Source organism: Coloeus monedula (genome assembly GCF_965178545.1).
Source record: "Coloeus monedula genome assembly, chromosome: 7".
Taxonomy (NCBI): Eukaryota; Metazoa; Chordata; class Aves; order Passeriformes; family Corvidae; genus Coloeus; species Coloeus monedula.
In genome coordinates, this window is record NC_138787.1 from 34,797,730 (window position 1) to 34,822,781 (window position 25,052).

The window sequence follows — 25,052 nt, forward strand, 5'->3', positions numbered from 1 at the left end:
TATGACCGATAGTCTGTAATTGGGTGGTGTCTTACCAGATTTCAGGTTCATAGATTTTCATAGATTTTTTTAAAACTTTTTTTATTATCCTAAACTTCGATTGTGAGACACAGTGATGAACTCCAGAGGATTGCTGGATGAAGCTGAATGAACTCTGCTTTGTTCTTCAGCATAGTAGTGCTTTTCATTCACTCACAAAGAAATGCCTGATTTCTGCTTGAGGTAATTTTTTTTTTAAAGATGGGGAAATCGAAGGATTGAATGCAACATTACATTGTGGCAATTTTATTTTAAGCAGATTTTTTTTTTTTTGCAATATTATCATACAGCAGCCAAACTAATGAATATATAATTTTCTTTCCTTTCTGCTTGTCATGCCCTGCTAACATGGACATCTACGAAGGCTCAGGTTGGTGTTGCAATCTGTCTTCATCTTGTTGTTCTCATCCAGTAAAAAGGGGCTTCGATGTTTTCTTCATCAATCAGCTTTTTTTTCCTCTTCCTCTCTTTAAAACTGGATCCAACATTATTATAACGTAACAGGTTTATCCAGAGAGGTGCCACATTTGTTTGTTACCCCTGAAACTTCAGCTGCAGCAAAATGTGCTGTTTCAGAAACAAGGGATATTGATTTGTTTATATCTGCTTAAATTTTCTGTGCTTGCCTAGCTTTGTGACAGGGAGCCAGCAGCACCTACAACTCCTGAAATCTGCGAAAATGCACTGAGACTCTCACTAATGAGTTTCTGCCTGGTTTTAAACCCCCATAGTTGACAACATAGTAAGATGGCATTTGTTAGTATCTTACCTGGATTCAATATTTTCTTGATAGGGATGAAACTTAATTAAAGTGTAAAATAAAAAGCAGAGGCACAGGAACTGGCCATTTGTGACTGTATTCTCAGCCCCCATTCCCACTTTAATGCTTCCATTTTTTTGTATAACTCTGAGGCTAAATTGTCTTGCCTGATTATTTCAGGTAGAAATAAATACCCAGTATATGCAAGGTTATACTTTGTGCTATGTCCTGCTCCTCAGAGGTTGTAGTGACAGTGAAACCACGAGTAAAACCAGAAAGGCAGGTTTGGGGCCAGGAGCTGCATATTTTTTCCTTATTTACTCATGTTGAATGATGCCAACTTGTTTTTTTAATCTCTGAGAGAGAGCACTCATGCTTTACCATGTTACAACTTGGTGTTTCTAGTGCCTGCACCAATCTCACAGAAAATAAAACCACTTACCACTCGTAAATATGAATTAATAAACCTTGCTGAGCAGCATGGTAGTTCTATCAGAGTGAGCTGTAATGACTGGGGTTCGACAGTCGCCTCAATTAACTTTTTAAACAAGGCATTTTCCACTCATTGCACTTAAGAATTTGAAATAGATCAGTGTCTGACTTTGAATATTTAGTTATCCATTAAAAGAAGGTAAGGAATTTACTAGAAGCATTTTGTAGAGACCAGCAAAAAAGTAGATGCAGTAAAAGCAGCTAAAGGCCATGGTGAGGGAAAGTGGAGCATCCAGATGTCTTTATAGCAAGAAACACCCTGCTGCTTTCCTAATTTCTCCTCTTTTCCTCATTTTGCAGGCAGAATTTTACAGTGCTGCTTTTTTTGATGGATTCATCCTGAAATGTCTTTATCTGAACTTTCCAGGACCTGATTTTAAGCTTAGATATCATCCAGTTAGTACAAGAAATTGGGCATTTCCAGATTGAATCCCCCACTCCCCGAGGGCTCCCTTGCCACCCTCTAATAAATCACTCAGCTCTTCATCCTCAGTTGTATCATGTGTAAATTAGGATTAAAGTTGAGCAGTTTTGAGGATTGGGCTATAAATAGATTATCAAGAGCAGAGGAAACTTCAGAGGCTTGATAAGTGTTTTCACTCTTTTCAGAGAAAATAATTTTTCAGCAGTTTTTGAAGTAGTGGTGTAATGGTGAGGGGGTCTGTTTCTGTAGGGGCTTCCGTACTGCCCACAGGGCAGGCCCTGGGAACTGGTGAAACTCTGTGTCTGTGCTGTTGCAATTACTGCCCTGGCTCTGAATTTAAAATAAAATGGATCCCATCCTTTTGCCAGATACAAAGTTTTAGACAGTTTCAGGTTTTTTTGGTTCCACGCCAGTGAAGGCTTTTCAGACCCTTAGCAAAGCTCTAATTGATTTTCTTTTCTCCACACCACAAAGGAGGTAAGAAACACAAACTCCTTTGATTTGGGTGTAAATGAAAACTGAAACTGCTGAATTTGCTTCACAAGTATTTATGCAGGGATCTGCTACAGGCATACAAAATTCAGGAATTCCAATAATTTAGAAGTCTTACCACATAAAGATCTGCTCAAACTTTTGTCCTCTAAGTCATTTTGAGCAATTTTGTTTTTTTAAGTTTTGGTGGCTATTTGCAGCATCCAAATACCTAAAGAAAAGTACTCATCAGTGAAGCTGCTGCTTTGCAAAATCTAAATTGCTTGAAAATTAACTGTTCAACCAGGTTTAATAGTGGTGAGCAGTTAGCATATTTCTGGCAATCATGATCAGTATATAAACTAGGATGAAATAAAATCAATTTTATTTTAAGGAGAACTATTTAATATTGAAATTTCAATGAGATAATTTCTGTGATGTAGTGTTTGTTAATCTGCAAGTACTTGTCCTTCAGTTATACAGTTAATTCAGTAAAGCTTTTAAGTGTGTGCTTAGATCTGCCAAATCAATCACGCACTTAAGTAATTAACAAAGCAAGTACTCCATTTTTAATTCCGTTCAAAAGAATTAAATAGAAGAAATTCACGCTTAGAAATTATCTGGTTTGGATTAAACAGAATGTGAAAGCACTATTGGAACATTATAAAAGTTATTCAGCTAATATATGGGCATCTTTCAACCAAAAAAAGAGATTTAGGTGAACAAGGTGGAGTCAACGTAGAAGTCAAATTTGTTGATTATTACAATGAATGGACATTTTTTGAAATGTATTTCCCACCATAGTTTGGGTCCATTCATGTCAGGCTGGTTGCAAGAGAGGTGCTGGCTGTGGCCTGCATGGCACCAGCTGGTGGCCATAAGCTCTAAGAGGAGGAGAGGTCCCTTTTGCATGGTGGCATCCCACTGCTGCCTCCTCTTGCAGCCTGGATATGCAGAGAACATACAAGTGGTTATGCAGAAAGTATTATAAGTGAGCAAATTGCTGTCCAGTCTCAGTGGGAGTGGTTTTAACCTTTACCAGCAAGTCTCTTTGAAAAACAGAGCAAGTCAGCTGTCTTTCCTGTATGAAATCTTTTCTGCCTTTAGTGTTACTCATGGTGGTCTCCATAGTTTAAAAATGGGTTGTTATTTCTTTGGTTCTGGCTGTTTCAATATATTAGGTCTAATGTAACCTTGATATAAGGGCAGCCATGTGAAATGAACCTATGTTAGCAATGAATTTAGCCCATTTGTATTAGAAATGAATAGCACAGAGGTAGTCCTCAGGGTCTCGGGCAACTGCTACAGTGATCAGTTTGGTTGTTCTAATATAATAAGCAGATATTGACTTAGTTGGAGTGAACATCAAGATTTACTGTCATGAAAGCTAAAATATCGACTGAGGGAAAACCAGAGTCAATATTTACCTTGAGGGACAATAAATCTTGATGTTCACTGAAATATGAAGTCACTATGATTTTCAGAAGCGCTGAACCTCGTTCTAGTTTATTCTGCAGGTGCTCATCAGACAGGCCACCTGAAGGATAGGTATGAATTTCTTTTAATGAATCACATCAGCTGAGCAAATGCATTTGTTTCTATAAGTCCTTTGCAAGGTCACTATTATTCCTGACCTACATTTAAATATGTAAGTTAGAGAACATTATAAATCCCGCCAAAGCTCTTTGGTGGTTAGATATTTGGATTTTTCATTAAAATGCAAGTATCAGCTATTAAAAGAGAAAATAAATAGATTAACATTTATATATCTTGTTGAAGTAACTGTCCACATCAATATGCTTTAGCAGGGGCTCAGGGTTTGCTTTTGAGTGAATGGGAACTGGGTTCTTTTATGAGGGCAAGCTTTAGCAGTCTGTCTCTTAAAAAGTAGCTTTTGTCCTTCTTCCTTTTATTTATTTAGAACTGTGCCCATTAACTTGATTTTGGGATGATTCAGGTGTTAAAGACGTGTTCCAAGTTAATTCTGACTACAAAGAGTGATACAGTAATCCTGTGAAAGGCAGCAGCAAAACTCCCCTTGGCTTCAGTCAGGCGTTGTTTCAGCCCTTGGTTCATTGAGCCCAAAACCCAGCATGTAAATATGAATAAAAATTGAGGAAAGCAGTTAATTTGCTAAAATGCCAGAAGACTGTGTTTATTTCTTGAGGTAGTAAGGCATGACGCCAAACTGGTCACCCTGGGCACTGATCTCTGCAACTCCTCACAGGCCAAGTGTCTGCAGCTTCCATCATTTTTCTCCCTGTTGAGCCATGCAGAACAAAGGGTTCCTGTGCCTATTACATGGAATTAATTTTATTTTTGTCCTTCAGGACATGGATTGTGGTACTACAGCTCCATACATGTGTTGGGGACCTCAGTGTGAAGGGGTTTGTAAATGCACTGTCCATAGTGAGTTTGCATAAGCTTGGGGAGGGGTGAGCATTAAGAAGGTTATTTTCAAAGGAACTGTTGTTTTTATGCTTGGGGAGAGAAGTGGCATAGCTGGACAATGGACTTGTGTATCTGCAGCTGAGGTAGTGGATGGCAAACTTGATGTGGATCAGGAGACCTAGACTGTGTGGAATTGGAAGGTTGGATGTACTCTGTGTTAGAGCCAGGGATCCATGGGAGCACATCCCAACCCCCTCCAGGCTTGGGCACTTTGGGTCCCTGGGTTGGTGAGGAGTGAGGTGGAGAGAACACCACACCCTGTCCCAGTGTCTGTTCAGGGGCAGGACAGGGGTGTCCCCATGGACCCAGGAAGAGAGAAGTGAAGCTGGGGTCCTCTGTTTTGTGGGACCCACAGAACAGCAACGCTTAGTCAAAATCCTTTGAAAATGCAAAATCAAGAGCACACCTCTTTGACCTCAGCTCCTAGCAAAAACAGGTACGGAAGGCTTTAAGGTTTGTTGTAGGTTTTTTTCCAAATTCAAAAAAAAAAAAAGAGGAATTGGAGCTGATTGAAAACAAATTATGGCAAGCCAGGAGAGAGAAATGGGAGGAAAACATAGTCCTGTGGAGGAAAGGATCACATGCCACATCACTGTGGTTTTTAAATGCAAAGATGGAGTTACAAATTGTATTCACAGCTTTGTGAACTCGTTCCCACGGAGTGCCAGCCATGGAAATCTTACATCTCCTTGAGACTTCCACCTAAAAGCTTAATGGCATGCACTGGTGCCTGTTGTAACTTGTTCTGCAGAAGTGTGTCCCTCCTGGTGATGCAGGTGGTTATTTACATCTCCCCAGTGTCCCAGAGGTGCTACCAGAGATGGCACTGCTCAGCACTGACACAGGGCAGAGGGAAGAACTTGTTCACAGGAACGGTGTGCTGTGGTGTCAGCACAATCACTTAGGAAAACAGGTCATTTGTGACAGTTATAATTCGGTTTTTTGGTGGTGAGTGTAAGCTGGGGATCCTGACCAAAGAGGAAGTGCTGCACAGATCAGCAGCAGATCACCAGGGATCTGAGGTACCACAGGGAAATGCAGCCAGTGCTGTGTGTCCTCCCTCCTCCAGCACAAAGTGGGATGTCTGTCTGTCTGTCTTGTCTCTGTTGGAGGAGGAAGAGAGCTGATCGAACTGGTTTGACACAGACAGCAGGCTAGAAGTGCTCTGTTAATGGCTTTGTTATTGTGATCCTTCCTGCTCTTGAATGGGCACATTTGAAGTATCACTTCACGTTATGTGTATTTGTGTCAGTGCCTGTGGGATTTCTGTTTTGGCTCACAGGATTCCTCAGATAGATTTTCACTCACATGGCATCCCATGCCTGCCCAACTCTGTCTGGTTTTCCTACACAGTTACTGCAGCAGGTACTTGCCACAGGAGGTTTTGACCACTAAAACACATTTACAGTAAATGCCTGATGTTAAGCCTTTGCTGCTATCCACAGGTGGGCTTTGCTGGTTCGGAGAGGTCTGAGGTTTAACAGATGTTAAGGCAGAGCAATCAGAGTTCACTGAGACAATGAGATGGGATTCCCAAGCTCTTGGCCTCATCCTGGCTTCGGGCAGCAGGGCAAGTGCTGAGAGGCTGGCAGTGCTGTGAACCTGCAGGATTCACAGTGGTATCCTCTAACCCTGAGGAAGAGTTATTTTATAGAGCAAGGAAAAGAATCTTAAATCCCCAAAGCTGCCGTTTGTGCTGGACTGCCCCAGCTGCCCCACTGTGCCTGTGGAGGGAGGGAGGCAGCTCGGCACCATCACCTCCCACCTGCTCCCAGCCTCAGCTTCCTCTCCAGAAGTCTAAACAGCAGGAGCAGGCCATCCAGCTCTTAATAAACTTATTTACTAAGTTTTGCCATCCTTGGCACTGCCCTGCGAGGCACCTCCTCCCTGGGTGGGCCCCTGGCAGCCAGTTTTGTCCAAGTTTGGCTCTTGGCTCACTCCCTCTGTGATGAGGAAAAAACTGATCATGCCTCAAGCACCTGTTTCCCTCACTAATTGTCTCCTGTGGGCAGCAGGGTGTTTTGTCAGGCAACATAGGCAGCCTGTAGTGTTTCCTTCACCCTGTGGAGCAGGGAAACTAATAAATACTCCCTGTCTCTACATCCATCTCCTGAATGGATGTCTGTGGGACCACAAAGGCTTTGCAGTTCCTCAAGAGGGATTGCTGCTGTCCTCAGTGTGTGCAGGGATGTGGCTGAGGGAGTCAGTGACTCTCTTGAGGTGACAGGCTGGTGGGGCAGGATGGTGGCTTCTGCTGTGTCCCAGCACCCTTGTATTACTGTATCCCGCAGCCATAGGGAGGAGAGGAGGTCCAATGGGCAGGAATTGTGCAGCAAGATTGATATATTTTGTTATTTTACAAACTCTTTTATAGACTTTTTTCTTCATAGTCTAATCAGACAAAGGATCAGCCACCCCCTGGGTGGATTGGCTAGAAATCTTAAACATCCATTGTCAAAATATTTTTCTACTGTACCATAAACACAGTTCTACAAGGTTGCAGGTGTTCCTAGTTTACAGAACTTCTGCTAATCTCTTCGTGAGAGAGAAAAGTATCCCATGGGCTTAGAAAGAAGCAAGAAAATTCTTGCTAGCAGCAATACTGTATCCACACCCATGGGCACCCCGCTGGCTGGTGCTGAGCCCAGGCTTGGTGAGTGCTCTTCTCTGTGCTCCCATGTACACCAGTTAATGATAACGAGCCTGGCTGCTCAGCTAATTAGCAGTGCTTGTGGTGCTGCTTGCTCAGTGTGGGAAGCTTGGCTCTGTGTGCGCTTTGTGCAATCCACAGACACCTGTATGTTCCGGAGTTAGGCCAAGTGCCAGTGCCTCGGGGCACAGTCCTCATAGAACCAGAGAGTGGTTTCAGTTCACATGGACCTTAAATATCATCTCATTTCTGACCCCCCTATCATGGGCAGGGACACCTTCTGCTAGTTCAGGTTGCTCAAAGTCACATCCAGGTTTGTAATTTGTGCTTAATAATATGCAGGGGAAATGGTGCTAATGGTATGGCTGCCTTTGCCCACTTCGTTCCCCTCCCTTTCCCCTCCTCTGTGTGAAATGTGATGCTCGTACTAGTTCATACTGTCCTTGCCCTCACCAGTTCAGACGTTGATTTCCCTCTTTCCTGTCTTTTCACCTTTACATATTTTCCACTTTCCAGCATCTGTTATTCTTCCTTCTCTGCTAAACCTATGCACTATGCATAGGCAGACCCACAGTTAAAATTAGTTTCTGACATTTTCTGTTCCTGAGGAGTTATCCTTTGAAAGTTGTCTTCTTTCCATTTGAAATGAAGGTGATTTTCTGATGGGACACCAATTTTGTTTTCAGACTGGAATCTCAATTTTCTTGTCTTCCCACCTCCAAAATGTTACAAAGAAGTTTTCTTTATTCTTGTGGCCACAACATGTCTAGTCATAATCTGCTATTTTTAAATGAAGCGATAAATTATTAAACATGTGGCTGAATCTTTCTGGGGGGTTGTTGGGAGGAAGACTATTGGTTTATAGTTATTCTAATGGTGAGAATGAAATGGCTCCAAAGCAGCAAGGCTGAGGACATTTTGGTGCATGGAAGAAGAAATTTTAAGTGCACTGTATTTTTCCAGGGCAGCACATTTTGCTTCATGCAAAGCAACAGAGAATACTGTATCTTCAAATCAGCTTCTGCAGACAAACCAGATTCAAAATAAATAACTTTTATTCATCACTGTAATAGAACTGTTGATGCGTTCATTTATTTAAACCTGGAAATCTGCTGAAGTGCTATATCTCAGTGTGCTGCTTTTAACAGCCTGTGTATCTGGCACCTTTTATCAAGCTTTTGGCTGTATTTTACTCTCTATGTAGATACCATAGTTCAGGTGAATACACTGTCGTGTTTGATTAGGAGATATGTTAGAGATAAGTCACCTGCAGGCAAAAAAGCGTTTACCGTTTTTGTGCATAAAAATGAAATTTGTAGGATGCATGAAATTTCATTATTTTATGGTAAATGGCTTATAAGAATGTGTTAGAAGCAAAGGTAAATGAGTGCTGATTTTAAGTTTGAACTTTCTGAAGCACAAAAGCATGTGGTACATATGGTCCTGGTGAATGACACGTGATAGATTATACTGAGAGCAGGCAGAGCAAATGAAATTGTAATGGAGTTCCTCTTCTGGCTGCAGGAAATAGCTGTTATTTATCCTGCTTCCTAAGATGCTGCATGCATGCTGCTGTTCATTATATACTTAAAAATCCCTTGGCAAGTCAATAATGAATAAATGAACTTAAAGCCATTACAACAGCCTTAGCATGAGGAGTGTAAGCCAGGATATTTTTCAGTGAGCCTTTTTGTGGGTTTGGCTGAGGCGTTTCTGCAGACATGCTAACCTGGACAGTTCAACTGAAGAGTTTGGTTCTTTCTCCTGGCAGGTGCATGAAGCAGTCCCGTGCTACAGCGAGTGTAATCAGTATTCCTGGGAAGTAGAACCGTGGTCTCCATGCAAAATCAACAGCGAGCAAAATTCCCTCCACTGTGGAGAAGGAATACAAACGAGGAAAGTCAGGTGCGTGAAGACAAAAAGAGCTGATATGTTCTTGCATAAAGCTTCAGTATCTGGCCATCTGACAGTGAGTGTGTTGCTGAGTCCAGTGTATTTCAAACTAAAAGAAACACGTGTTTATGTGCCATGGTTTACAGGAAAAACATTTCAGAGATGCAGCCTTGGTTTTTCAGGAGCACGGCATGATGTTTAAATTAGTATTCTTCAACCTAAATGCCATGTATACATAAAGCTCCCTGAGGTGCAAAGCCTCCATATTTTGATTCGCTAACATTTTCCCCAAGTAATAGCACTGCATGCACCACAGTGGCGTTCATTATTACTGAATATTCATTCCTCAGGCACAGGGAAATGCTGAGTTATTTCCAAACGTTCAGATGTTACTAGCAGGAGCACTAAGATTTGTTCTTGCTGGTTGTCATTTTCTGTTTGCTCCTTTGTCAGCCGATCAAAGTTAAAATCCCTCTGTATGAAGTAACAAAAGCACGTTATGCACATAGCTGATTTCCGTTTGCATTACCATATTAATTCTACTTTTAGATCAGCCATGCTGCTTGTAGCTATTGTCATGTCTGTGTCCTGAACGGGCTTGAGAAAACTCGTTGATATCCATCTTGTCTGTGATACTGTAATTAAAATGTGTGTTTTCTGTGTAGGTGTGTGAGCACTGCTGAGGACCATGGCATGGAGACTGTGCCCAGCGCCCTGTGTAATCAGGCTGAAGTCCCAGAGACAGTGCAGAAGTGTAGCTTGTACTGTCCCAGTGAGTGTGCAGTGTCTGACTGGGGACAGTGGAGCCCGTGTCCACAGGTAGGCTCTCCTGCCTGTGTCCCTGGCAGTGTTCCTCACTCATCAGTCTTCACCTGTCCTTCAGCTGCTTCATGGCCTAGTTATTTTCTAGGAAAGTAAATTATTTTCTGAGGGATGTCAGGCTTAATGGATCCTGCCAGCGTGGTTGAATCTGGAGATATTTATGTCTCTACAGAGACTGAGCTATAGGAAGTTGGTTAGTGAAACACATAGTTATTACTGTGACAGTTGATTCAACACATCCTTCCCCTTGGTCTGCTGTGGGAGAGGGCCCACACAAGCAGAGTGGGTGAAGGGACAGTATTCCAGCCTCAGTAAGGGCTGTCTGCCTTAGGAAATGTTTGCAGGGGAGACCTCTGTCAGTGGTGCATAACTGCCATGACAACCTGCTGGTAAACCCTGGGGGCGACACTCCTCTGGACAGGTCTCAGTCCTGAGGGAATGACAGCTCTCCTCTCCCAACACACACTATTTCTGTCCAGTGTCTCCTCCTCCTCAAAACCTCAGGGGAAGATTTGAGGCAACAGCAGCAGAAGGGTATGACAGCAAGGTGCCTGAACAATTTGTCATGTCATAAAATACTCAAAACTTTGTGAATTATGCAGGGATTCAAGCCACTGCGAAGTGCTCTGTTTTCCAAAGTGTACAAGATGAAAAGAAGTTGCAAATTCTGTATTATGAAAAGCCTCTGGCCTCAAACCACATGATTTCAGATCTATTGTTTCTCCCTGATCACTGTTGAAATAGGTGCCATATTTAATCTCGCAGGGGTTTTTTAATAGACTTGCTTGATGTATTTAAGTGACAAACATATATTCATTGCCCCCATGTTAACAGGGCCATTACCAAAAGTTGAGTGGCTATTGGACAGGTATTTATACTAGTGCTGATACAGGTAATTTCCTTCCATAATATTTTGTGTAGCGTGTCAATATACTCGGTAAGAACGTGTCAAATAAAATCTTGTGTTTCATTTCCTGTGTTCACCTCCTCCTGAGCAGCTTGGCTTTGATGAAGTATAACATTCTTGCAACCCATACAAATGCTTGGATACCTTTCAGAGTCCCACTGTGGTTGGGCTGTTTCTTTGCCATTGACTTTTTCAGACATAGATTTTCTTCATTTTCATACACAGTGGAATAATGCAGAGATCCTTGAGGCCATTGGGGGTTTCTCAGGGGCCTTGATGGCAGTCAGTTGGTTATGAAGGACTTCTTGAAGCTTTAAGCACCCTCATATCCTTAAGACACACAGACTTTTTGCCTGAAGGCTTCTTTTTTTGACAAGGGTGAAGCCTCCGTAGCCCACAGAAGCAGGAAAGGGAAGCCCAGAGCTCGTGGGCTGCCCTCCATCAGGCAGCACATCTCTTGGCAGGGGCAGGGCCACATGCCACAGTCCCTGTGTCTCCTTGTACATCCCTTTGCCATGGTGGATGTTAATTCATAAATGTGAGGGCATCTGCATGCCAATGCAATTAACTGAACAATATGTTTCCACAAGCTGTTCTGCAGTGCTTTGTTGTGAAACTGAGATGAGTGTGTGCCGATGGAGCATGTGTTTCAATAGTTCTGTCCAGATACCAGGCAATAAACAGCTTGAAGTTTTATGGGCAGATAAAACCCTCCCTTTGATGAGTTTACAGCAGTGCTGTCTCCCTTTTACAGCTACTTGGGCTGTTTGTGCTGGGTTTTGAGAGAGAACCACACAACACAGTCCCTCCCAGGCTGCACATGCTCCACATCTCCAAGGCAAGTGCTGGGCTTGCTGTCAGTGCAGAATGACTCTGCTGGGCCACTGGTGTGTCATCGGTGCGTGTGGGCAGGGATTGCGGGAATCCTGGTGGCTGGGAGTGAGGCCATCACCAGGGTGATTAATGAACCTTCCACCTCCTGAGTCACCACTAGGAAAGGTGCTCACTTAAGACAGCTACAAATAGGTGGACTCAAAATTTCAAAAAATTTGAAAGATCACATCATATTGCAATGAAAAAGCAAAACTGTGCATCCTGGCTGCTCTTTTTCAAGCACATTTACATTTCATACCACAATAGTTTGCACTCGCATGAGGCAGTTGCCAAAGACCATTCCAGGAAATCTTCCTGTAGGTCTGGTCATGTTTGTCTTGCTGGAGATAAAGAGGATTTATGAAACTTGACAAATTCTAGTTTGTAAGAAATGAACAATCACAATTTCAGCCTCATCTCTGCCTGAGGAGCCCTTTGATTTGAGATATTTACCTAAGTTTTTGGTCAGGTGAGAATTATTTCCCAGTCGCTTTGGTGTTCCGCTCATGTTTTACAGTGTTGATAATAAATTCATCCTGATAGCAGAATAACTAACTCTTATCAGCTGAATATAAAAAGGCCTTTTAGATTATCCGTTGTACCTTTTGTCAATATGTCATTGTACTCTGGATACTTTCGAGGGTATTACTTGGCTTTATCTTGTAGCAATATTCTTCCCATGTGAATTTTCCACTTTCAGGATGGTAAATGATCTTGAATCGTGTTGAAATCAATGAGTCATAAAGGTGGCGACTGCTTTGTCAATGGAAAGTATTTTCTTCAATACTGTTTTTCTTCTAAAACACTGTATTTGTTCTACCTTTTTTGGCTGCATTTCCCTTTTGCTTTTAAACACTTCTGTGGTCTTTTATAATTTCAGATGCTCCCACAATTCTTTTATGTGTGTTTTTCAACTGAATTACTTACTTGCATCTTGATTATGGTGCTATTTAACACAGCTACACAAAGGTAAATTTTAATATTTCATCTAATGGTCAGAAATGAAGCTGTCAGATATATAATGCCTCAAGGTTGCTTTGAGGTTTTGTCTCCATACTGGATTCAAGAAAAGCATAGTTACTGATTTAAATCTTCCCTATTATTCTCACTTTTTCTATTGTGAGAAGGAAATTCAAAATTGTTTTCCCTGTGGTTGAGGGCTATTTTTTGGCTTATAATGTTTTGTTCTTTGTCACTAAGTAAGATCCACGTAACTTAAATATCAAGCCTTTAAAGCCATTTAAATAACAGTTTGAAGCTTGCTAATTAAAAAAAAAAAACAAAAAAAAAACAAACCCACAAGGAAATTAGGTTGACTTGCATTTTTCTTCAGAGATTTCATGTTTGTTCCAGGGACAATAGCCTGTTCAGTCAGACATCATCACTTGATTGCTCAAAGACCCAGCTAAACGATCTGGGAACTGAAATCCTGTCATCTCTGTTACATATTCAGGGATGGAATAACACACACTTCCTGCCGCGTCTCGACTTTGTATTCATCTGACTTGGAAATGTAATTAATTGACTTCAATTGAATTCATCAAAGCATTCTTAAAAAGAGTTAATATGTGAGTGGTGCTACAAGTCCCTGAAATAATTACCTCAAATCTATTTCGTTAGCTCTCTGGCGGTGGACGGCTGTCGCAGCCCCCGTTGTGGATTGGAGTGGCCCCCTCGCTTGCCTCAGCTGTTGGCATTTCTAGCAGCAAATTCCAAGGGGTCTGAAATTAGTTAATTATAGGAGGTTGCGTGTGTAGTGAGTGAGAACAGCTGTCTCCATTCCAGCGAGCATTTTCCTCATGGATCAATGGCGATGTGCCGCACTCAGGACTTGCGACAATTGAGTTATTATTCCCTGGAATCTGCGGGGGGAGTGTGATACTGCCACAACTGACCGGATTAAAAGTGTCACCCAGTGATACAGGGAGCTCTCAGGTTTGCAGTGACTTTCTTTGTCAATACAAGTTGGAGTTGTTACAGTTTGGAAATGCCAACTGGAAGAGAATTTGTGGACTCCTGTAGACGCTGGGAGTCACTGTGTGGATTACCAAAGCCTTCATCACAACTGGTACCTGAACACAGAATGGGCAAGGTTGGAAGGGACCCCTGGAGGTCATCTAGTCCTTTCTTTTCAAGCAGGATTCCCCAGAGCACATTCCTCAGAATTGTGTCCTCAGACAGCTTTTGGATACCTCCAGAGAAAACTCCCCAACCTCTCTGGGTTTGGCACGTAAGTTTGGCCGAGGACCTGCAGTGGGAAGGCTGGACTGAAGAGTGAGGCTTGCACAGAGTTGTCTTTCTAGCCCAAGAGATAATTTATTCAGATCAAGCATGAGAATTATGCTGGTTGAGCCTTTTTGGAACTTTTTTTGGCACTGCTCCTTAGGCATAGCTGTGACTTGGATTTTTTTGTATAGCTTTGTCAAAAAAAGTTGGTAACTGCTGTAGTTTTTGTATTTGTTGTTTTATTTTTATTAATCTTTGTTAACAATCGCTTTTTTAAAAGTAATGTTTCTGTGTGGAGGCAAGCAAGGTTTCAGAACCTGGATGCATCTGAAAAAGAAGATTTATGCAAATGCATTTTCATTTCAAAAGACTGCTTGTGTTATTGTAAATGGCTTGTTAAATTGTTACAAAACATCCACACTGGCGTGAACAATATAACGGTTCATTGCTCTCTTAAAAATAGTCAAATACGGTTGCTGCCTTTGTATTTACCTTATTTTGAGGTTGTATGTTTCCTTATGAATAGCCAGTTAAAAATAATGCAGCCAGCTATTTATAGTGCAGGATGCATTATAAAAGCTGCTTGATAAATTAAACAGCTTAAAGGGCCCTGTAATGGGTTACAGCCTCTGTGGTGTACAATTATGATGCATATGAAAGTCTGGATCAATGGACAGCTCTTAAATTCCATCACAAAGAGGGTCTAATAGCATATAATAATGTGTGATATGTTAACAGCACTTACGCTGGAACTTAGTTTCATAACCTTGCAGCTTTATTTTATTTAATACCCCTCTCTTCTAGAACAAGCTTTCTGTGCTTTGTCAGTCGTGCGATTGTCTGAAGCAAAGGCTGGGTGCATCCTTTGTGTATGTTTTTGTCCCTCACTTTTTATGTTAGCTTTAAATAGTGACAAGTGGTCATGGTGAAAAAATAGCTTTGGCTAAAAGAAATATTAAAAAAATGCAGTAGTCAATAGTGCCAGGAATTCCCCCATAGAATCAAGATGATGGCCGTTATAATTTTCAAAACTTGAGAAAACTTTGATTTATTCCTGCCTTAACATTTTATGGACTTCTCATTGCTTCAGAATGTTTTGTTTCTGTCATGGTTTATATAATCTGGCCTATAGATCCATGGCTCTAGCTCAACTTTTTCATACTTGATGGAAAAAAATAATGGAAATGGTGAGATTTAATATGATAAAGTAGGCTGGGACAGTGCAGTTATACCCACAAGGAAACCGACTGTGTCTGTGTATGACATCCTACTGCTGTAGGTTATTAATGTGCCACCTGAGCTGGCACCCTATTATTATTTTCATCCAGAAATTAATTCTATTCCTATCAGCAGTTCCAAAGGATGCATATGCCAGAATTATACCCTCCATTGCCTACAGTTATCAACAAAGAATCTGAACAAACAACCTATTCTGTAAAACTTAATAGCCAAACTGATCTGCACCTGATCTTGAAGGTACATAGAGTTCCTCAGGCCTCTGACCTTCTACCTCCGTGCACCACTGCTGCCTCCATTTCTTAGGACTTGTTTCCTCTCCTATTATTTGTGGCCACAGTGGGCACCCATAATCGTTGTCCTTCTTGGATCCATAAATCTTTATTTCTAGTCAGGGTGGTGTCAGAAGTGGGTTTCAGTTTCCCAGAATAGGGAACATTTGCTGTTACGCCCATTTCTATCCCATGGTTACATTCCAAATTCTTCCAACTATGGAAACCAGTTAAGGGATTTATAACCACAGGCATAAAAATAAGTTTCATGAGCATAAAGAGATGATCTCAGAAATACAAGTCCAACTCCCACTCCTGAACACATCTGTTGTAGGCACCTGCCCTTCCTTATGCTTCCACTGTGGAAATGTTGGCTGATGCTGAGCACAAACCAGTTGCAATAGCCTTACAGGAGGTAATGGCTGGCTTAATGTAAAAAACAATTTTAAAAGCTTCATCTGTCATCAGTGAAAGCACTAGTTACTAATAGAGCAGTAGGAAGTAGAATAATGTCTTTGGAAGTATAGCATCCACTCAGTGGGAAGAGAGGAGCTGTAAATGAAGATACTCAGTAAAGCATTGCTGAATCACAGTGGGCTTTATTCATTTAAACCCCCAGAAACTGCAGATTCATATATGCCTGTGGTTAGAAAGTTGGGTCCCCAGGGCAGATCCAGCCTTGATCCATGTACTGGGATGGCACCTTCACTACTACTTTGTGTGGAAGATTACTTGAACAGTCAAATTAGTTTTGTAATTTTCTTCATTTGTGAGAATATTCAGAATCAACCTGTTATCTTGCCCAAATCTTAATTAGTCCCATGGTAATTTCTTACTTTAAGTACTCAAGGAATATTTCTTTCTTTTGCTGCCTTTTCTGTAAATTACTGACTGCCATTTCTGTCCTACCTCCTAAACCTGTGGCTTGCCATTGATGGTGATTGGTTTTGCTCTCAGTATTTTTAAAGATCCACATTCAGGACAAGACATGCCCCGTAGGCATTGCTTGTTAGTACCCTCAGCATCTCCCCACTGGAAACAATCCCTCTTTTTTACTTTCACTGTTCACATCCCCTAATGACACCGAGCCTGCCAATCCATTCCTCGACCTTTGCCATGTCATAAATACTTCATTTTTTTTTCCAGCCTGGGTTTTTGGAGGGGTCCTGCAGGAGCTGTGCACCCAAGCCCATTGAGATTTGAGGGTAGCTGGGTATTCAGCTCCCTCTTGCTCCTTTGAAAATTCCAGCTTTCATCTTTTTCTTTGCAAGTCATTGCCTCCTGCCGCTTACTCAGTTCCATTTATATTTGGCTCCGTTTTTTACGTGGTTAACTTGAAAGAGTAAGGGCAGAAAATCAATTATAAAACTAAATTGACTTCTCAATTGACGTTAAGAGAAATTCAACAAATAATATTACAGGATATTAGTTACAGTTTGCCGACTTCGAATTTTTGCATGTTTCCCGTCCTCAGCTTGATTAAATGAATGCTTTTCCTACAGAGGTTCCTTGTTATTCAGAGCTGGTAAAAGTGATGGGCTTGTTGCATCAGCTCTGGCTTCTGAGCACCGTGGCTCATCAACACAGTGAGAATTCTGGCTTCAGAGAATCAGTAAAACAGTTGTTTGTTCAGATCCTGGCAAACACCAGATGGATTTTGACCTGTTAGACTGGTTTGCTGCCTACCAGGAGGATATCTGAGAGGGAAAATTGTTGTGCCAGCCCAGAAAACTGTGGGGCTCTGTGACAGCAACTGGGCTGCATCAATGTCCTATAATCAAGCACAACGGGGGGCATGCTGGACAGGGGAAAAATACTATTTTATTAAAAGAATTTACTTATCTACAAATGATGCATATTTTCTGTCTGCATGTTCTTATTCTGAAGGGAGCAAATGCTGGTATTTCTGAACTGGCACAGACAACTTCTGTCACAGCATCCATTGATTTTTTTTTTCCCCTTTGGTAACATAATTCAGAGAAACATTAATTAGGAGTAGCTACTGGGATACATGTTTTGATTTTTTTTTTCCTTAGTCGTTTTGCTTTATTGGCAAATCATTTAAGTTATTAGTGTTAGTTGTGAGAATGGATAATCAGATCAGTTGTGAAAAAGGCAGTAAACTATTGGTAAACACTTAGCATAGGTTTAATTTTCAGATAATTAGAAACAATTGGGTGTTTTAGCTGACCAAGGGTATTCAAGTAAGATTACCATTTAAAATGATTTGACAAGGTGTGTGTCAGCAATAAAAACATAATAGATTTTCCTTCACATAGTGTAAACATAAGGAAAACAGGCCTTGACAATGTATTTTAAGACCAGACCAGACTTTCTTCCCGTTTGTCCTGATACTTATTCTGTTCAGTTTTGCTATCATCTGTGCTGCTAATCCAGTTTACAGCAGTCTGAGATCCAGATTTATGCTGCAAGGCCATTACATTTCCCTTTAATAGTCACAATACAGGAATTATCCACGCTTCCCCCCATGCAGAGTTCAGTATTTGCAGCCTGTTTGTTGCATGGTAATAAGCCCATGGTTTTAAACTGTTATTTTTTGTAATTACAGCACTCTATAGAAAGATCATGTTTTAAATCCCCAAGCATTTATGAAAATCTATTTCTATATGCATTACTTTTTTGTTATTTTCTTTGCTGTTCCTGAGCAATCCTAATGGGAAGCTGTTAGGAGTTAAATGGGTCATCCTGTTCAATAAATGGCAGTGAATACCTTTAAGAAGGGATTTATTTCCATTATGTTTGCTGTGACCACTTCCACTCACCCATTCCCGTTGCTGGATTGTGGGAAAAGGGCTCCATGCTGCAGTGCTGTGAGAGTGAGGATCGAGGGCTGCTAAAAACAAACAGTTTTGGTGCCTGTGATGCACAAACAGAAATGAAAACCTGCCTGAGCTGGTTCATATTCCTGTGAAAATGTAAACAAGAAAATCCTGGTTTATAGGCAGCTGGACATCAGTATTTGTATCACATACTCTGAAAAGTCACCTCGTCCTGTTGTCAGCATCATAACTGATATGCAATTACAAATGTCCTTCTTTGAAATGAGTGCTTTGCTGTAACATCAGATATTACTTAAAAACGCATTAATTGTGCCAGAAATCCTGTCCATTATTCAGTACTGTGGCATTTCATTGGAAGTCTTGGGAAGAGGTGCAAAGCAGGGCACAGCAAAATGGTGCAGTCTTTATCCTGTTGTCCCCATAGATCCTTACCAAAAAACATGGAAAAAAATAGTATAGGAGTGCTAAAATAGCCAAATCAGGGTGGATAAAAGATGACTTTTAGGAATACTGGATTCTTAACTTTGAACCACATTTCTTTTCCTTCATATGCTTTTAAGTGTTGTTAGTGCAGGAGTGGGATTGTATGTGATCATGGATGTGCATATACAGCCCTGGTCTGTGGTGTCTGTGATTTTCTGGGGTCAGTGGTGTCTGTTTGATTTACTGAGGTCTCTGTACTGTCCATCCCTTCTCTGTCCAGGTGTGTGACCCAAATATTATGCAAACCCGAACCCGACAAGTGCTGAGGTCTCCTGTCAGTTCAAAGCCCTGCCCTGAAGATTCACAAATGAAGCCATGTATTCTTAACCAAAATTGCTTCCAATACCAGTACAACCTAACAGGTAGGTGCAAATTTTCAATATACCCTTAGTAGGTGTTTTTAGTTATGTTTGCTGGGGAGTTGGTTAAAGCCCCATCGTTGGTTTCAATAAAGTTAACTACACACTTACGTTTTTACACATTAGTGGACAAATGCACAATTCTTCTTTTATGTAAGTTGTCATTGCAGGTACACTGGAAATAAAGCATCCTAAATGGGATTTTCAGTGGGTTATCAACAGGATTAATTACAAAATTCCAATTAAAAGAGTATCATCTGCGCAGTTCTGGTGAAACCAGTAATACCAACAGAAGTCTGCTTTGAAGGCAGTATGGATTATATGGGTGGGCATAGGATATTCCCAGTAAAATGTAATTTTTAGGACCTTAGAAGCAATTGGTTCTGTTGCAAACAAATGAACAAAACAAAATTGAAAAATTCCTTTTGTTTTGACCAGCTGAAATAAATGAGAGAGGCATACAGAGGAGAGATCTAAGAGGAATTTGGGGGCTGGTGGGAAGGGAGAACAAAGCAAGATAAAATATATGAATATAAACTCAGCCTGTTTGTAATAAAAGCCCTAGAAACACAGGCAGCAGGATGATGCCTTTTTTATCATCACATTTCAGAAATGCAGAACATTTATGTGTTCATGTTTATCAGAGGTGGAAGACACAAAGTGATAGGTTTTCTTCTCATCCTTCTTATTTATTGGTGGTGTATGGAAATTTTAGTGGCTTCTGTTACGCTTTTTGTTTATTTTAAATGATGTTTTAAAGCTTATTTCAGTTTAGTTGTATTCTGACCAACATAATTTCAGACACGTAATAAGATATTAATTTTCTTCCGCTAGAAATACTGCTTTTATTTCATGAGTATTAGAGTTTAGTTTTAAATAATGGATAGCTTTGCCTCGAGACAAAAACAGGTTAAACCAGAGTTCCCCTTCAGAAAGTTCCCCGGCTGCTTTATCAAAGCAGGATTTTACTTCAGACAATAGAGTCTTGTGCCTGTGCCAACTGGATTGAACTGATACCCTTTATCAGTGTTCAGCATGTGCACTCTGATGTACCAGTGTCGTAATGGGATACGGTATTGGACTGTGAAACGAGTGGTGTCTCCTCTGAGACTTGCCTGGCTTTGAGAACAACTTTCTTTTGTGAGGGGTTGTTCTTGGGTGTGGGATGCCCTGACATGGGGAAGTGCTGCTGTAGGTGAAGGTAACGCCCATGTTCAAGGCTTCAAAGCCAGGCTGGATGGGGCTTTGAGCTACCTGGTCTAGGGGAAAGTGTCCCTGCCCATAGCAGGGGATTGGAACTACACAATCTTTAAGCTCCCTTCCCAGCCATTCTGTGATTCTGTGTTGAGTATAAAGGTGACCTGCAGCAGTGCACCCTCTGCTTTGTGTCTGCAGGCTGGAGCGGGTGCCAGCTGGGTGCCAATGCCACCTGTGGGCACGGGGAGCGGCGCCGCCTCCTGAGCTGCCGGCGCAGCGACGGGGCCACCGTCAGCATGCAGCTCTGCCAGCGGGTGAGCAGGGCTGGGACACACCCAGACGTCCTCGTGTTTCCAGAAGGCTGGTGGTGCCTTCTGATCCACGCCAAGACATCCCCTGTAAATGGTGGAAAAGTTGTGTTTGGTGCTGGGAGCACACAGCTGGGGGCTTTGGGAGACAGAGGGGTGTCAGTGGCTGGTATCACACCTTGACTTGAACACAGGGGGCTTGGCTGCCAACCCTGAACCATCCCAAAGCTGGGGACCAGCGAGATTGTGTCCTACTACCAGAAGTCTGGGGTTATCCTTTTGGAATAAGACCCAAACACTGAGGGGTGGTTAGACGTGAAACACTTCAACACTGAAACCGCGTTCACCCATTGCACCATCGGGAAAGCTCCCTGTAAACACCATGCAGGTGTCCTGCAGAGTTGCTGCCAGTTCTTGCTGGGTGCTGGGCTGTGGCAGGAGGTGGCTGGGGCCTGGGGAAGCTAATGCCTGTGTTTCCCTGTCACAGCTGCACCTGGAGAAGCCTGTGCCCACGAGCAGCCGGTGCATGGTGGGGTGTGCCGTGGACTGCCAGCTCTCCCCGTGGTCAGCCTGGTCGCAGTGCTCCCACACGTGTGGCGCTGGCGGTGAGTCCCTACCTGCCCTCCTGACCTTACATACCTCAGCAATGCAGCACAGACAGCACCCACAGCCCCAAGTGGGCTCAGACAGTCCCTGAATAGGGGTACAGAGCTCAGGGATAGCCTCAAGCCACACCCGAATCCTTCGGGGGTGGTTTTGGACACTCTTGAGGTCCTGAGGTGGTGGGTGTTTTGAGCAAAGCAGGCTATTCTCAAAGCAGTCCAAAGTGAAAAATGCAACTTAGGGAACAAGTAGTCAGATATCTGGAGGATTATTTATTGATTAATTCAAACTCTCAGAATTCAGTCACAGCAAATGTTAACCCTGGGGATGAGGAGTATGTAAAGCTAGCAAAGAGCTGGGGAGGGGAGTGTTACAGGATTCTGAAGAGCTTAATAAATAAATACAAATTCTCTGGTGAAGTAACTTTTAGTAACATAATTGCATCCCATTGAAGAAAATGCACAAAGACTGTTTTTCATCATTTAGTGTATACCTCTGCCTTCATCTTGCATCCACAGGTCCCTTAGCACTGCTGTGACCCCAGTAACTTCAGCAAGACCTTCTATAGCCAGTAGTGCTCACCAGCATACAAAAAGTGAAAGGATTAGGACCTTTTTCGACTTACATGATTTAAAATACCCTTTGAGTATTGACATGAGGAAATGCATTCAAGGTTTTATTCTCAATAAGCTTGGGACTTTATTTCCCAGGCTTCTGATGTGCATTAGATGTACAGCTAATGGTCTTTAAGATTCAAAAGCCATAATGTATATTTGAATCAAATTCACTTAAGGTCAAAAAGAAGAAAGCTCTTAACTTCCATAAAGTGATTCCTTCAGATGGATTCCTGAGATCAAAGCGTGTTACAGAAAAAGCTTAATATTTGGATTAGTGCTGTTCTTTCTTTGCTGAGCTTTTAGCCCGTTTGTGAAGTGCTTTCTTAACAAAAGTGAATAATTCATGGACAGTGTTTTAACAACAACACACTGGGAGTACTATTAATTCCAAATTTTATTTTTTTCTTCAAAATCCATTTTGGAGTGTTAATGCTCCTGTTGCTGAATAAACTTAATTTAATTTTTTGAGTGTTCAATCACTTACTGACTTAAACAGAGTACAATGCAAAAGCAGGTTGCAATGTTTTTATGGCTTTTAGCATGCTCAAGGAGCAGCTTACCCTATATAGTACCTATAGGTTTTTTTATCCTGAGCTCTTATATTGCCTAGTTTGCAAAAGGATGTACTTGAGTGAAGATGTGTCTTGCATTCAGCCCCTGATCCTGAAATGCTTGTGCAAATTCCAAAGACTGGTTAAAGAGTTGATGGCTGCCAGTGGATACAAGGAGTTACTTCATGTCCTATACCAGAGGAAAGCTGGAAACATCTGTGCCCTGCTGAAAGAGACCTTCCAACAAGTGTCCTGGCTTTAGGTGCCAAACCTCATTGAGGCTGCTTGAGCCACACAGTCAAGCCTAAGCTCGGCTCGGTTTATGGGTCGTCCCTGGTCCTCAAAGATCATAACTCTGTCACACTGCTGGCTAGAGAGCTGTCTTGTACAGGCCACTGTATTACTGCTGTGGATTAACATGGATTTAAAAGCTGGAGATACTCTTTTGTGGACCTGTGGCAGCTAAGCAGCTGGGAAAACTGTCTTAAAAATTGTATCACAAAGAAGCCAAGTTTTGCTCAGTCCTTCTCTACCACTTGAACAACTTTGCAGGGACCCGAGAGTCTTCTGAACCTCATGCCAAAGCGTGAGCATCAGTGAAACAAAAATACTTTGCATCCAGATTATTCCAAGCACATGGATGATTTTCCTGCAGCCTTGGTCTTGATCTGACTTTTGTTGTATCAACTCTGAAGTGTGGATCTACCCTGGTACCAAACATCCCTGGTGGAGGGGCCTTGGCACAGTCCTGTGGCCGTGGCCCTAGCCTGGTTCCAACAGCACAAACACCGTCACTTCAGCTGCTTCACTGAGTTCTGGGGGGTTGTAAATACTCCTGCATGATGGCAATAGCAGAGAAGACTTCACTTGTGCACTCATCTACAGGTGGTGCTTCAGGGGAACACAGCGAGGGTTTCCAGCCGGAAGGGTCATGGACTGTGACACCTCTGAAGTCACCCTGAGTTTCTCACAGGCATTTGTGGGAGTAGGATGAAGCCTCAAATTAGACAGGAAAAACAAAGGATGACAATAAACAAACTGTGGGAATTGGGTGTAGTAAACCCTCATAACTGCTTCCCTTTGCCAGTAAGTAGCTGCCCACGGTTTGGTACAGCTGAAATGCAGGGCTTAGGTGCTCCGTGCTCAGAAATAATTCACAGCAAGTTGAGTGCAGCATTACTGGATCAGCTCGTGGCAATATTTTGCTTTTCTGGCTTTTTTTGGAGAGTGTGTGAAGGGCCTGCAGAAGCACTATAAAGGACTTCAAAGAGAAACATAATTTAAATATAATTCAGATCAAAATTTAGTGTTGCTAGATGTGTGTTTTCACATGTTTTTTTATTCAAGGATTGTTGCTAATGTTTTTATTCTCTCCTTCTCTTCCAGTAACAGTTTGATGTGATATATTTTAATGGGTGGTACCTTTACTCAGGTTCTATTTTATGGAATAATGCATTTAAACATGAAGTGGTGCTCCTGTGCATGTGGCACTGGCATCTAACACAGTTCTGGTACACAGCAGCCAAAGGCAAATATATTGATTTTTGTGAATGGTGATGGGTAAAGCAGATCTCTCTTTCCTGCCTGCGCTGAGCCTGTGGAGATGTGTAACTGATGTTTGCCTGTTGCAGCTGTAGTTCTGGGCAGCCTCTGCTCAGGATGCTGCATAGGGCTTTAGGCTGATACTGGGTTATATATAAGGGTTCCTTGTATCAGTTGCTGTACTCCTCTGAAAAGATGTATAGAACTGCCTTAATGGATGATGCTTCCGTGGCCTGAATCAAAGTTACTGGAAAGATGTTTGGTGAGGATAATTCCCAACAAACTGAATTTCCTTTGTTAAGGCAAATGAATACATGAGGATGCTGAATTTTTTTACATAAATGTTTTCCAGTCCTACATGGCTTCTCTCAAGTTCACTAACAGGAGTGCTAAATTGTATAAAACCACCTCCAGCTGTGCTTTGCCTCTGACAAAGCTGACTTTATCAGAGAAATTACAGGATTTACCGGGGCTGAACATGTTGCTGTGCCTTACTCAGTCCTCAGACCCCCAGCGGGACCTTAGCGGGCTGCGGAGACGGAACCCCAACACCAAAGTGACCTGTGGGATAGAGGTGAAGGGGCACAAGGATGCACACAACCAAAAACTTCGGTGGTTATATTCTTCTTTGGATCATCACCAATTTGGGAAAACATTTTCAGTGTTGCCTTCTGAACTTCTTGTGATGCTTTCTTGCCTGCTACTCGAACTTGGCAAGCTCCTGTCTGACAGTGGGAGGTGTTGCTGGGGATGCCCCCGTGCCCGCTGGTGGCACTGGCAGTGGGAAGTGGATGAAAAGCCCTACTTGTCACCTGTCCCACTTGTTTGTGACTGGACCTAACCTGACCTTCAAGGCTTATTTAAATAATTTGGTCCCTGCTCTGGTCTTGTGCTTCCTTGATAGAGCTGTGTTTTGTGTGCTCTGCTCAAACTCACTAAACTGCTTATAACATGTTGGTCATTGTAACTGGGATGAACTGTAGCAGGAATTAGAATCTTCTTGGTTTCAGCTGTGACACATCACTCTGTGGGGATAAAGTGCAAGTAATGGCAAGAATTTCTTGGGGGTAAAAAA

The 25,052-nt window shown here is 42.1% G+C and overlaps 1 protein-coding gene across 1 annotated transcript in view; it reads left to right on the forward strand.

Moving 5' to 3' along the window:
• Window positions 1-25,052, forward strand: part of THSD7B (thrombospondin type 1 domain containing 7B) — a gene marked incomplete at both ends in the record, with an annotated part of 242,972 nt that overhangs the window by 201,746 nt on the left and 16,174 nt on the right. Inside the window, 5 exons of the mRNA XM_082285365.1 lie at window positions 9,059-9,192; window positions 9,846-9,999; window positions 19,021-19,162; window positions 20,555-20,670; window positions 21,152-21,269. Coding sequence (XP_082141491.1) covers window positions 9,059-9,192; window positions 9,846-9,999; window positions 19,021-19,162; window positions 20,555-20,670; window positions 21,152-21,269 — 664 coding nt within the window. The remainder of the gene's footprint in view (window positions 1-9,058; window positions 9,193-9,845; window positions 10,000-19,020; window positions 19,163-20,554; window positions 20,671-21,151; window positions 21,270-25,052) is intronic.